At 44.2% G+C, this 13,064-nt stretch overlaps 1 protein-coding gene across 1 annotated transcript in view; it reads left to right on the plus strand.

The window, feature by feature from the left end:
• The first annotated feature begins 393 nt into the window (after positions 1-393).
• Positions 394-13,064, plus strand: part of MMP2 (matrix metallopeptidase 2) — a 58,631-nt gene continuing 45,960 nt past the window's right edge. Inside the window, exons 1-4 of the mRNA XM_055000368.1 lie at positions 394-759; positions 4,851-5,077; positions 9,552-9,700; positions 12,780-12,908. Coding sequence (XP_054856343.1) covers positions 562-759; positions 4,851-5,077; positions 9,552-9,700; positions 12,780-12,908 — 703 coding nt within the window. The 5' untranslated portion in view covers positions 394-561. The remainder of the gene's footprint in view (positions 760-4,850; positions 5,078-9,551; positions 9,701-12,779; positions 12,909-13,064) is intronic.

The following is a 13,064-nucleotide window of genomic DNA, read 5'->3' on the forward strand; positions in this document are numbered from 1 at the left end:
GCCGAGGAGGACACAAAAGCTTGTATACTTGGTTGCCTTTAGCTTGGCTCTCCTTTAGCTGAAGCTACAATCCAAAGAACATTTCCGTTCAAGCTGCGTGGTAGGCCTTATAATTCAGTCCCCGAAATGTTACTAAATTTCCTTGCCTTACGTTTGTAAATATACATCTGATATAATCAGCTTTTCCCTAGCGACAATTTCATTAAAATTAAAGTGCTGTGGAAGGACGTTGTTTGGTCTTTGCTCTTGCTCGGCTAAACCGGCTATCTGTCTGTTGCTACCTTAAAATGCCAGTACAACACACATCTGGTAACTGCCCTTTCCCCCCCTCAAGGTTCCACTGGTTTTCAGACTTCCTCTCGCCGTGGTTTGGAGGCTGCGCATCTGGATGCTTTAAGCATACAAAGGAATTGCTAGAGCAAGCAGAAGGAAGCGAGCTTTCGGAAGAGTTATGATGTGCTGATAAGCAACTGGTGGGACATTACAGCTCAAGAAACTGAGCGGCGCAAAGCTCTTCTTTACACAAAGGGGCTGTAGGGAAACATTACGGCTTTAAGCAGAATGGAGACCCATATTTCCTTCACCATTGTTGGCTGCATTTTAAAAATCTTCTTCATCCAGCTCTCCTTTTTCCGACCAACTTCTGCTCCTCCACCACCCACCTCCAGGCATCCAGAATCCAGCAGAGATCTGATACCGTCCCCCATCATTCGCTTCCCAGGTGACATTTCTCCCAAATCAGATAAAGAACTGGCACTGGTAAGTGGGATTTTAAAAATGTTTTCCTCTTCAGTTTGGATATATATTCCGCAATGTCTGTCTTGCTAAACCAACCAAATCTGGGACAATCACTGTAATGTTCTGTCTCTGGATGGGAAAAGCATCTGGCAAGCACATCAGCTTTCAAATATTAAAGCAAACTCTGCTTCCTCTCAAATCTTGGAAAGCCAGTTCAGGAAAAGGTGCTTTTGACCTTTTGCTGCACAAACAATTTCATGAAATTGCTGAGCCTTTAATGGAAAACAGAAAGAGTAAACATTTTTCATAGTAGGGTTTGGTTGCATAAATATTGCCATTAATAAAGATCCATCTTTTCCTCTCTCGAGATATTGTTTTCCCGTTGCTCACAAAGCGTTGTTTAAGTATAGCTTGAAGGAATAATTACAGCTTAATGTTGCCTCGATTTTTCAGAATATATAATGACTAGTCTGAATGCAGAACAGCTTGCTTAAATAATACCCCTGAAAGCCACAACTGAGCAGTGTGCTGCAACCCAATCCAAAGCATTATGCAAAGAGCTTGGATGAACTCAAAATATTACACTTTTATAGCTGACTGAAGGTTTTTATCCTGGGTCTTCTGTGACCATGACCTTACAGAAATAGGATTTTTAAAGAAAACAGAAAGCTTTTCTTTTCCCCAAGTTTGGAAATGAAGAAAACTTTTATTTTTCAAGGGTACTGCTGTCGAAAAAGTGATGTGAGCGACTTGACACATGATCTGGCAGGATGTCCGAGTTTGCCACCCAAGGAACTGCAGCCAGTCATAGCTCCCTAGCGAGCAAGTGTCATAGATTATGCTGCTGGATTCACACATTGCTTTCTGAGATGTGCTCTTACATATCACCCATCTTTTAAAAGCGTCAATATGTAAAAAGATACTGGGACGTGGTTCTTGGGTTAAAATGCAGTCTAGGAGCCTGCAGCCAAAATATTAGCTAGTTATTTCAAATCAGTATTTGAAATTAAACCCACCTACTCCCACGATGGGCTTTTGGCCTTGGTTTCCCATCAGGACTGCCAGATAGAGATGGGCACGAACTGAAATACAAACCAAAATTAAGCATGAACCAGGCCGGTTCATGGTTCGTGAACCATGGTTCATCAAATCCCATTTCTGATGAACCGCCACGAACTTTTAGGCTGGTTCATTTGTTTTGTTTTTTGGTTCGTCACTGCAGACAGCCTGGTGCCAATCAATCAGTTTCCTAGGCAACAGGGGATGGACTTCCTGCAGACCTTCTGCTAACCCCGAAGTGAACTTCTGCTGGCCAGGAAGTGACCTTCTGCTGACCCAGAAGTGATGATTTTCTGACCTGGATGTGACGTTTTCACGAATCAAACAAACCGGTTTGTGAACCAGGGCAGGTTTGTGAAAGTTCATGGTTTGTGAAATTTGACGAACCACGAACCACATGGTTTGGGTTTTTTCCGGTTCGTGCCCATCTCTACTGCCAGATCATAATGCTTCAGAAAAAGAAGAAACTGTAGCTGGCTAGATTCCCAGGTCAGAGTCTAGACTGTTGATCTAGCAACCACTTCTTTTAGTCGCCCTGTCTCTTGACAGCCTTCTAGCATTTGGATGTCTTTCCCTCATTCACCTTAGCAGACAACCTCTCTTAAGTGTGATGAAGGTTCTTCACAGCCACCTCTTTAATCCACTTTCTTCTTGCCTCATTCTCTGTCTTCTTTCCACATTTCCTCCAGTCACTTAATCTGCCCCATTCTCAGTTACTGTATGTCAGATTTTAAAGTTCTCAGTCCTTCATTGCCTATTCCTTATCTCAAATTCCCTGCATCTGAGACACCACCTTTCCCAGTGCTCAGCCTGCCTCCATGTGGAATTTTAAAGATTCCCAAGCAAACTGACAGCTTTGCCTCACAGAAGCTGGATTGCAAACTTCCAATTTCCCCAAGCAACTGATTATTCTGAACAAGAAGTGCTGAAGTGGTCATCACTAGAGATGTGTATGAACCAGAAAAATACCAAAATCTGCGGTTTGTGGTTCATCGCATTTCATGAACCACAAACCATGAACTTTCATGAACTTGCCCCGGTTCATGAACCGGTTTGTTTGGTACATGAAAACGTTACTTCCAGGGTAGCAGAAGGGTGTGCAGAAAGCCCAACCCCCGTTGCCTAGGAAACTGATTGATTGGCACCATGCTGTCTGCAGTGATGAACCAAAAAACAAACCAAACGAACCAGCCTAAAGTTCGTGGCAGTTTGTCAGAAATGGGCTCTGATGAACTGCTGGTTCGCAAACCATGAACCAACTCAGTTCATGATGAACTTTGGTTTGTATTTTAGTTTGTGCCCATCTCTAGTCATCACCATAAGCAGATATAGGTAATGATAGCACAAGTTGCCCTGGAATGAAAGTGTCTGAAATTCTTGTTGAGGATTTTAGGAGATTTGTTTAGGTAGGCAAAAAAACATGAAGAAACAGACATCTCCCCACACCAAAAAAAAAAAAAAGTGGATATTTTAAACCTTAGACACATTGATACATTATTGCTTTTCTTTTCAAAATGGAAATACCTCCAGTTTCTTAGAAGGGAAAAATTCATTCAACAAAATGAATATTCGCTTTTCCCCATCAAACCTAAGTATTATATCTTTGAATTATGTTCTCAGATGCCTTTGTGTGCCAAGTCAGGGCTGAGTATTCCTTAGAGACTACTGTGAGGGGGGGCACTGATCCTCAGATAGGGTTGCCAGCCACCAGGTGGGGCCTGGAGATCTCCTGGAATTACACTTGGTCTCTAGATGACAGAAATCTGTCCCTCTGGAGAAAATGGTGCTTTGGATGATGGACTCCATGCCATTAGATGTTTTTCTGGCTCCTCCCATCCTCCAGACCTGCCTTTCTGAGGCTCCACCCCCAAATCTCCAGGAATTTCTCAATCCAAAGCTGCCACTCTATCCTCAGAAGTCTACTACCTACAAGTATTCTCATGCAGGCTGTAATTGCCCGTGAGCTCTGTCAGCTGGTTCTTTAATGTAACTGGCAGATGTGGGCTTCTTATACTGATGAAATGAGAGGTGCTGTCTGGAAGTAACAACCTTGTCCTGGAAGCTCCTCCTCCTATACTCAGATGTTTTAATGGTGGTTATGCAGCGGTAAGAGGAAGCATTTTATATATTAAGCATAATGTTGGCTGCATCCACACATCATCGGATGTTGGATGTCCCCTCCTGCACAGGAACCAAAGCAAGGTTAGAAAGGATAAAGGAACTGAAAGTTAGCAACCACCTCTATTCCATAGTCACACCAGTGTAGATCATGCTCGAGTTGGACAGCAGCAGAGGAGGAGATATGAGATGCTTTCTTAATGTGAGAAGGTGAGATTATGGAAAATGTTATGCTTGCCTGATGAGCATGTTCAAAGTGACGTTCTCAGCATCCTGAACTAGATCCACTGAAGCCCGTTGCTGTCCCTGTGAGACTACCTTCCAAGACCTGTGCATGCTCTTTAGAGGGGTTTTATAGAGGTCAAATTAAACTATGGGCTGCTAAGATACAAATGTACAGTTTTGTTTTTAATGACTTGAGTGCTAGGCTTACTCTAGCAAACCTTGTTTTTTTAAGATGGTTTTATCCTCCTTGAATGGAGGGAAGCAGGATATAAATATTCTAATAAACAAATATTCCATTATTTGGAAAAGATTGGCTTTCCGAGAAATTCTATGGATCTCACTTTTTTCAGTGACCATCAAAGGGGTCTTCCTTGCTTGGTTGGTGGTGGAAAGTGCCAACTGACTTATGGTGACCCCCCTACTGGGAGTTTTTAGGTAAAAGATTAACCAAGATGGTTTGTCATTGCCTGCCTCTGCAACTCTGGTCGTCTTTGGAGATCTCTCATCCAATTACTAATGAAACCCAATCCTGCTTAGCTGCTGACATTGGGCTTACTTGGGCTATCCAGGTCAGGGCCCTTGCTTGGTCACCTACAGACAATTCTTACTCGTTGCAGCTGATCAGAGGAATTGTGTGTGTGTGTGTGTTTTAACAAGCCTGATTTAAAGCTGGTTGGATGGTGAGTGTATTGTCTCTTCCTCTCCTCAAGCAATACCTGAACAAATATTACGGGTGCCCCAAAGACAACTGCAATTTGTTTGTGCTGAAAGACACTCTGAAGAAAATGCAGAAATTTTTTGGCCTTCCTGAAACGGGAGAACTGGATCAGAACACGATAGAAACAATGAAGAAGCCCCGATGTGGAAACCCAGATGTGGCCAATTATAATTTCTTTCCAAGGAAACCAAAATGGGAAAAAAACCTGGTGACATACAGGTACGGTCTGGAAACGCTTTCTTTGTAAACCAATTTCCCCAAGAATAAAGCTGTTAAGTTGTAGGCCTTCAGTTAGATCCATTTGAAGCAAAATGGTCATTTCATAAGGATAATTTTAGTGTGTAGCTGTGTTGATCTGCAGTAGGATGGTAGCAACTGAGTCCAGGGGCACTTTAGAGCCCAACAATATTTTCAGGGTGTAAACTCTGGAGTTGCTAATCCAAGGCAGCTCTGACTCTCGAAAGCTTATTCCCTGAAAATATTGTTGGATTCTAAAGTGCCACTGGACTCAAATCCATCATTTCATGGTGGCCCTTCCACGTGGAATATATCTGTTTTATCATGCCTTTCCTCTAAGCAACCCACAGTGGAATAAATGAGCTTTCTTTCCCCATTTTGTCCTCACAACAACCTGCTGGTTAAGAATGACTGATCACTGATCACCCATCAGGCTTCACAGAAGAGATGGGGGTTGAATCTGGGATTTCCAAATTCAAGCCAATACATTACTATAGTATATATATATATATTGACATAATTTGGGGACCTGGCCCAAATGAAATGGCCACCAGTTCAGTTTCAACAGCTGCAGAAGAGGTCAGAGTTCAACAGCTGCTGATGTTCTGGGACTTTTAGTCAGCGGTTGGTACAGCTGAATCTGTTGAATTGTTGACTGTCAAAAAGCAAAACAGCAACAAAAATGATAGTTCATTAACCCAGAGAGAGGAAGAGCTGTGATAAGACTTTGCAAGGGTGGCTTCCAAACATCTCAGCACCATTACTTCGAATATACAGAATGAGATAGAAGAGGAGAAAGAAAGAAATGGGATAACGATTGGTAATACTAATAATACAACTCTCCACACGTTATCTTATGGTAATTCTTACAAAAGCCATTTATGGTGGATGAGTTTTAGTACCTCCCATTTTTGTAGCTGTAGGGCTGAGAAACTGACTTGTACACAAGTACATTTGAATCACAATCTCCTAGATGACAGATCTTAGATCTTAGTCAATATGCTATACCAGCAGGGCCTGCCTGCCCATTGAGGCCAGCGAGGCAGCCGCCTCAGGGCGCTAAGGTGCCAGAAGGGCGCCAGCCCAGGAGCAGGGGCACACACTATGGAGCTGCCACCACTGCCACCAGCCAGGAGCGCATGCTGGTGGTGGCAGTGTGGGGCAGCTGAGCAGGCAGCCTCCTGTTCAGTTGCTCTGCGGGCCAGGTACAGCCAGTGGCCAAGGTGGCTGGCTGCGCCTGGCCCGCAGAGCAACTGAACGGGAGGGCTGGAAGACCTCCCCCATGTGTGCACCCAGCCCCTATGTGATGACATCACACTTAGTGATGTCATCATGCAGTTGGGTGGGTGCGTGCACAGAGGCAGCCCTTAAGCAGCCTCAGGTGCCGGCAACACTGGAGCCAGCCCTGTATACCAGTTAATGGCTTTGAAGCCTCACAGTATATTCCTTAGCAGTGGTACACCTTTCAGAATTCACCAAAGTCAATGGGCTTAGAAGAACGTAGCTTTGCTTAGGAGTGCACTTTGAACAGACTATGAGCACTGGACATGCAATGCCAGGTTGGTAAACATTTGGAGACTTAGCATTCGAGGTCTAGTTTGGTGTAGCAGTTAAGAGCGGCAGGACTCTAATCTGGAGAACTGGGTTTGAATCCCCACTCCTCCGCTTGAAGCCAGCTGAGTGACCTTGGATCAGCCACAGTTCTCTCAGAGCTCTCTTGGCCCCATCTACCTTACAGGGTGATTGTCAAAAGGATAATAATAACACTGACTTTGTAAGCCACTCTGAGTGTGGCATTAAGTTGTCCTGAAGGGTGGTATATAAATCAAATGTTAAACATCTGGAGACTTGGAGAAAGAGCACGGGGAGGGTAGAATTTGGGGAGGGGAGGGACCTCAGCAGGGTATAATTCCATAGAGTTCACCCTCCAATGCAGCCATTTTCTACAAGAGAACTGATCTCTCTAGTCTGGAGATCAGTTGTAATTCTGGGAGATCTCCTGGAGGTTGGCAAGCTTCCTGGATGAATGTTTCAATGCTAAGAGCACACAGCTGGAGAAATTTTGATGCTTAATGTTCCATATTAACCGGCCTGTTTCCTTGGCAAAAAAGCTTGCCCTGGTTATTCTAGAACACCACAACTCCTGAACGGATAATGGCTATTCCTTTCTTCCGTATGCTGAGACTCTGCAGAACTCCATGGAACAAAACACCGCAGGCTCCATAGAGTCTCAGCCTCTCTCCCTCACTCTCTTTTTGATCTGGCACTTCTAGCTGGAGAAGATATTAACCCCACAGCAATGTTTTCAGCCACAAAACAGACCAGAATTTACAGAGCAAGCCAGTGGGACTTTTTTTTTTGTAGCATACAGTTCAGTGTGCATTAAAAGGGCTAAAGAAGCACAGCAAAAGCATACAGCAGGGTTGCTTTTTAATTGTTTCCACATCTATTTAAGTCCTGTGGCTTGGTGTTCAGCATTGTTCTTTCTCTCTCTTTTTATTCCGGTCCCTCCTACGGCCAGCATCGCTGGCTGGAAGGCCAAAGCACACAAGCCAAAGGTGGCAATCCTAATAAGACTTCCTTGGGGGCCAGTAAACATCATGGGAGCCACTCCTAAGAAAAATGCATAGGATCAGACTCTTACGTTTTGAAAGAAATTTCATTTAAAAGGTGCAGTATTGGTGAGCCTTTATGCTGGCTTGTTTTAATTTGACCCCGATGACGGAGCTATTTGGCCGTTTAGGAAGGATTCTATTAGCGGATGGATGTTGTAACTGCCCTGCGAGAAGTTTTGGCACCTTGCTCCACTGTCTAGTGGACTGTCCAAAATTCCAAAGGTATAGAATCATGTTTGTTTCTTCCTTTTTAAAAGATCTGATTTGTGTCCTAGCTCACCGTAAGTTACAGATTTTAGTGGCTGGAAGTGATTATAGCATTACTTTGGCAGGAGCCAATTTTTTTCCCAGATGTAATCAAATCTAACAGATAGCCAGATCTGGACAATCTGGTGTTTTAGTGGAAATGGTTGTATTTTTTCGCTTTTCATTATTAGTTGCTGCCGTTACGATCATTGCTTTTGTTTATTTCTTGTTGAACGGTTGATGTTCGAGACTGTAGTCACAAGAACAGAGAGAATAAAAGAAATGTGCAGTATCTATTTGTGGGCTCCAGAGAGCAATTTCGGTTTTATTTCTCCAGCCACAGACACTGATGGCATCTGAACGAATCATCTGGTGGTTGGGTTACCATTATCAGCATTAAAGTGGGGCGTGGAGTTCTCCCAACACTCTAGATCACAGAGATCAGTTCTGCTGGCATCGCAGTTCTGCTGGCATCACAGAGATCAGTTCTGCTGGCATCGCAGTTCTGCTGGCATCACAGAGATCAGTTCTGCTGGCATCGCAGTTCTGCTGGCATCACAGAGATCAGTTCTGCTGGCATCGCAGTTCTGCTGGCATCACAGAGATCAGTTCTGCTGGCATTCTCAATGAGCTCTCTCCCATCCCCAGTTCCTAGTGTAGAGGTTACAGTGTAGAAATGAGGAGACCCAGGTTTGAATGCCTGCTGTGCCGTGGAAGCTTGATGGGTGACGTTGGATCATCAGACATTGGCTCTCAGCCTAGCCTACTTCATGCAGATCTTGTTAAGGGGATAAAATAGAGAAGGAGCGTTGTAAGCCATTTTGGGTTCCCCCTAGGGAAAAAAGTAGGGGGGAAAGAAGGAAGGAAGGAAGGAAGGAAGGAAGGAAGGAAGGAAGGAAGGAAGGAAGGAAGGAAGGAAGGAAGGAAAAGAATGCTAGAAAGAGGAGGGAGGGAGGAATATAGACTACAAACAGCAGGAACTTCACAATGATTGGCCTCAGCATTCACAGCAACTAACATATATTCATGTGTCTTTTGCCTGACTTATTTTGTTCCAGTGTTCATCTTCTGCTTGGCACAGTAAAAATACTATAAAAGCACCTGAAAATAGAGTAAAGTTGAATAAAGATAGAAAAAGCACATAAAAATATTCTGGTCCATTAAATTCACTTCCATCAGAAGGAGGGAAAAGAAAGCTAGAAAGAGTGGGAAGGAAAGAAGGAAGGAAGGAAGATTAGACTCCAGTGGTGGTACTATAATGTTAGCATGACATGATCTATAAGGTCATCATCTCTGTGGAGTAATCCAACCACCACCTTTTGAACTAGCATCAGTGTAACATTTTTGAAAGCAGCCTTCCATACAGCTCATTACGGGTTATGAGTTACCATGACTAGGCCCTTATCTGCTACAAACCGCTGCGGCTAGAGAGAACTGTGGAAAGGCGCCATCGGCCTCTGCTGCTCTCCCAGGAGTCATGATTTTTTTCTAATAAGAATCCATTTCGATAAACCTGAAAACCATTCGCTGTCTTAACCTGGAGTGATCAGTAACTTTTTGTCTTTCACTTTCCCCTCTCCACTTTCCTTGTTAAGGATTTTAGGTTACACCCCAGATTTGGATTCTGAAACTGTGGACGATGCTTTTGCCCGAGCCTTTAAAGTCTGGAGTGATGTCACACCCCTGGAGTTTTCCCGCATTAACGATGGGGAAGCAGATATCATGATCAATTTTGGACGATGGGGTACGTATCTCAAAAGAGAAGTGGTTTTGCAGGCATAGACATGACAACGGGGATGACCCTTCCCTCTTTCACCCACATAACTTATTCTTACCCGCTCAATGATTCTCTTCCTTCTGGTATATGAAAAGCTGCATGTGCAAAGGGGCAGGACGTGTACGTTGCTCGCAAACTGACGTGATCGTCCCAACAGCATTTATGTTGTTGATTTCAAGAGTTCAAAAGCATTTTGTATGTTATGTGTATCCTGAAGACAGCCCTATACAGTTGGTCAACGTGTTGAAGCTCATTTGGAAGAGGAGATGTTAGCAGAAATAAGAACACAGGAGTGGAAATAGGAGTGCCAGTTCTTGACACTACAAATTGTCATAGTTGGCTTGCATAGGGAGTCCACTATTAGGAATAGTGTAGGCATTGAAAAAAATGGTCCTTCAAAATACTCTGATTATGAGGCTTGGGAGAGGAGGTGCAGTTAAGCTGGGGTAGAGGAACAGCCTTACTTTTCTAGAGAGCAAAGAGAGAAACAAATATGTCTTAGCAAAGTGGTTAAGTGGTTGGGCTGCGAATCTGTACTCTGCTGGTTCGACTCCCACTACTGTCTTGTGCTCAGGTGGCTTTGGGTCAGCCACTCTTTTCAGCCCAGCTCCCCAGCTGTATTGTGGGGATAATAATAGTACTGACTTCGTTCACTGCTCTGAGTGGGGGACTAATCTGAGTGGGGGACTGAGTGGGGGACGTCCAGAAGGACGTTATATAAGAACACTGTTGTTGTTCTTGTTACTATTATTAAAGCAAAACCCAACAGCTAGGACCGTTCCCTGCACAAGAAAAGGATGCTGTCCTTGACTCTGCTTTCCAAGCAGGAGTGTACTGACTTTTCCTGGCATTAATCTGACGAGCGGTGCCCGTAGCCAAATTGCGGACTAGGTTTTGCATATCCAGCATTTATTTCAAATGGCAGCATCTCAAACCAAGCAGCCTCTTAGTGATGCAAAAAGCTTTGATGGCCAGGCCAGTGGCGAGAAACTGATGAATAACAAGGTTATGCCCTTGCCAGGTAAGAGTCTTTCCAAGAAAAATAAAACCAGCAAAGTAACGGGAGAAGCCAAGGAATGGATGTCATCCTCTGAGAAGGCTACAACTTGGTGGAAAACATGCGTAGGGCTCATTCAGAGATACTCTCAAAGACAGGGATTTTCTGAACAAGGGTGATGGTCCAGGGCTGGCATAGCTGAGCACCTGGCAAAGCCCTCCCAAAACGAGAATGATGGGAAAGACATTTCTTTCTCAGGCAATGGAAGAAGCAGAGCACAAGAGAATCACAACTGGCAACTGTTTCTCCTTTCAGATCCGCCAACATCGAAAGGGCTAAAAGGAATGTGAAGGTCCAAGTAGAAATGATGGACATCACAGACCTCCATCATTCTTTTACAAGGACATTGCAGCCACACAGGAATCTAATTTGGACTAGGGCCATGCAGGAAGGGGAGAAGGCTACTAGTCCCATATGTTTTTGCTGCATTTATTATCCAGCAGTTTGCTTGTCTTAAAAAGGACCGTAACAGTATGAAGAACGTGGTGCTGATTTGCAAAACGGTGTAGGGATGCGAGAGTTAAAATGTCTTCTATCTTTGGCATTTTTGCATCAAGCCCTACACAGCTGTAATTGTCCTTTAAAGGATCTGATAGCGTATCCCACTGCATATTGTCTGTTTGGTGCTGAGAAAGATATTCTTTGCTCACTGCAACAGCGTAAGCACGGCTAGGGAAGGGGAGAAGGGAATTGCCGGGGCAAAGGAGGTTTCTACATTTTGAACAGGGGGGAGCAGGTAGGCTTGCCAACCTCCAGGTGGAGCCCGGTCTGGAGATCTTCTGGAATTACAACTAGGGTTGCCAGCTTCAAGTTGGGAAATTCCTGGAGATTTGGGGGGTGGAGCCTGGAGAGGGTGGGATTTGGGGAAGGGAGGGGCCACATTAGGATATAATGTCATAAGGTCCACCCTCCAAAGCCACCGTTTCCTCCAGGGGAATCAATCTCTATGACCTGGAGATCAGTTGTACACCCTGAATGAATGTAGGCTGTTCACTATGAGAGACACTGCAAGAGAAAATACAGACGACAGTGTTGATAATGCTTGTGTATCCATGATGTCCTTGAAAAAGATAACCCAAAACAAGATTGGAGGTGGCAGCCTGTTGGACATTATAGAATCTAATTTTGGACTTATTCAAACAACGGTTGGGAACACGGGTTGTAGAGATACGCTCCTTGCTGATCAATTGGTCAGTCTGGCCAGTGGTGAAATACCAGTGAGGAAACTGTAAAGACAAGCATAAATATAAGGGAAGTAAGGAGGACATTACCGCTTACCTGGTACTGGACTTATCTCTGAATCTGGAGCAATATAATATCAATATCAATATTGGAGCAGGTTTCTTGTCACTTGCTTCTCAGCACCTTGAAGCACTTTGATGTTGAGAGATCAAGAGCTTGAATGGTCCTTAGAAATAATGAATTGGGACTTGAATAATCGTAGGATGTGGACATTTTTATCAATATTTATTACAACTATTTACTGGATGTATTGTGATATTGTTGTATATGTAAGTTTATTCACTTATGAGCACTGTGCACTTTCATTAGTAAATCAAGAAATAGTACATAATTGTTTTCCATGGAAGATCTTGTATCTTATGGTAGGTGATTAGATTCCGTAGTTCCCTTTAATAGAGCTTCTCACCTGGAGGCTTGGAACCCTAATTACAACAGACCTCCAGGCTACAGAGATTGGTTCCCCTGGAGGAACTAGCAGCTTTGAAGGATGGGCAACCTGGCATTATACCAATCAGAGATCTTTCCCATCCACAAACCCCGCCCTCCCTAGGCTCCACCCCCATTTCTCCAGGAATTTCCCAATCCAGAGTTGGCAAGCCTAGGAACAGGGCCTGCAGCCCGTCTCAAATTGTAGTTTAGTGATCTGCTGAGAATCCCTTTGGAAGAAAAGAATGGTTATTGGATCAGTTTAATTCTGTAGTTCAGATGTTTTAATATTTGCCACGTGTTTCAATTTATCTCGCACAGAGCATGGCGACGGGTATCCTTTCGATGGCAAAGATGGCCTCCTGGCTCACGCTTTTGCACCGGGGCCAGGGGTTGGTGGCGACTCCCATTTCGATGATGATGAGCTCTGGACTTTGGGTGAAGGACAAGGTATGTCGCTGGCTGATTGCTTCAATGTAAAGGGCAGGTCAAATGTCCTCAGAAATTGGCTAGACGAAGCCAATAGGTTAGGGGCCCCCGGCCTCGTTTGGGGAAACAATTTGGGTCTGGGGCTTTTGTTGAATCAGGCAGAGGGTTCATGCCTGG

The sequence above is a fragment of the Eublepharis macularius genome, chromosome 16 (assembly GCF_028583425.1).
Source record: "Eublepharis macularius isolate TG4126 chromosome 16, MPM_Emac_v1.0, whole genome shotgun sequence".
NCBI lineage: Eukaryota > Metazoa > Chordata > Lepidosauria > Squamata > Eublepharidae > Eublepharis > Eublepharis macularius.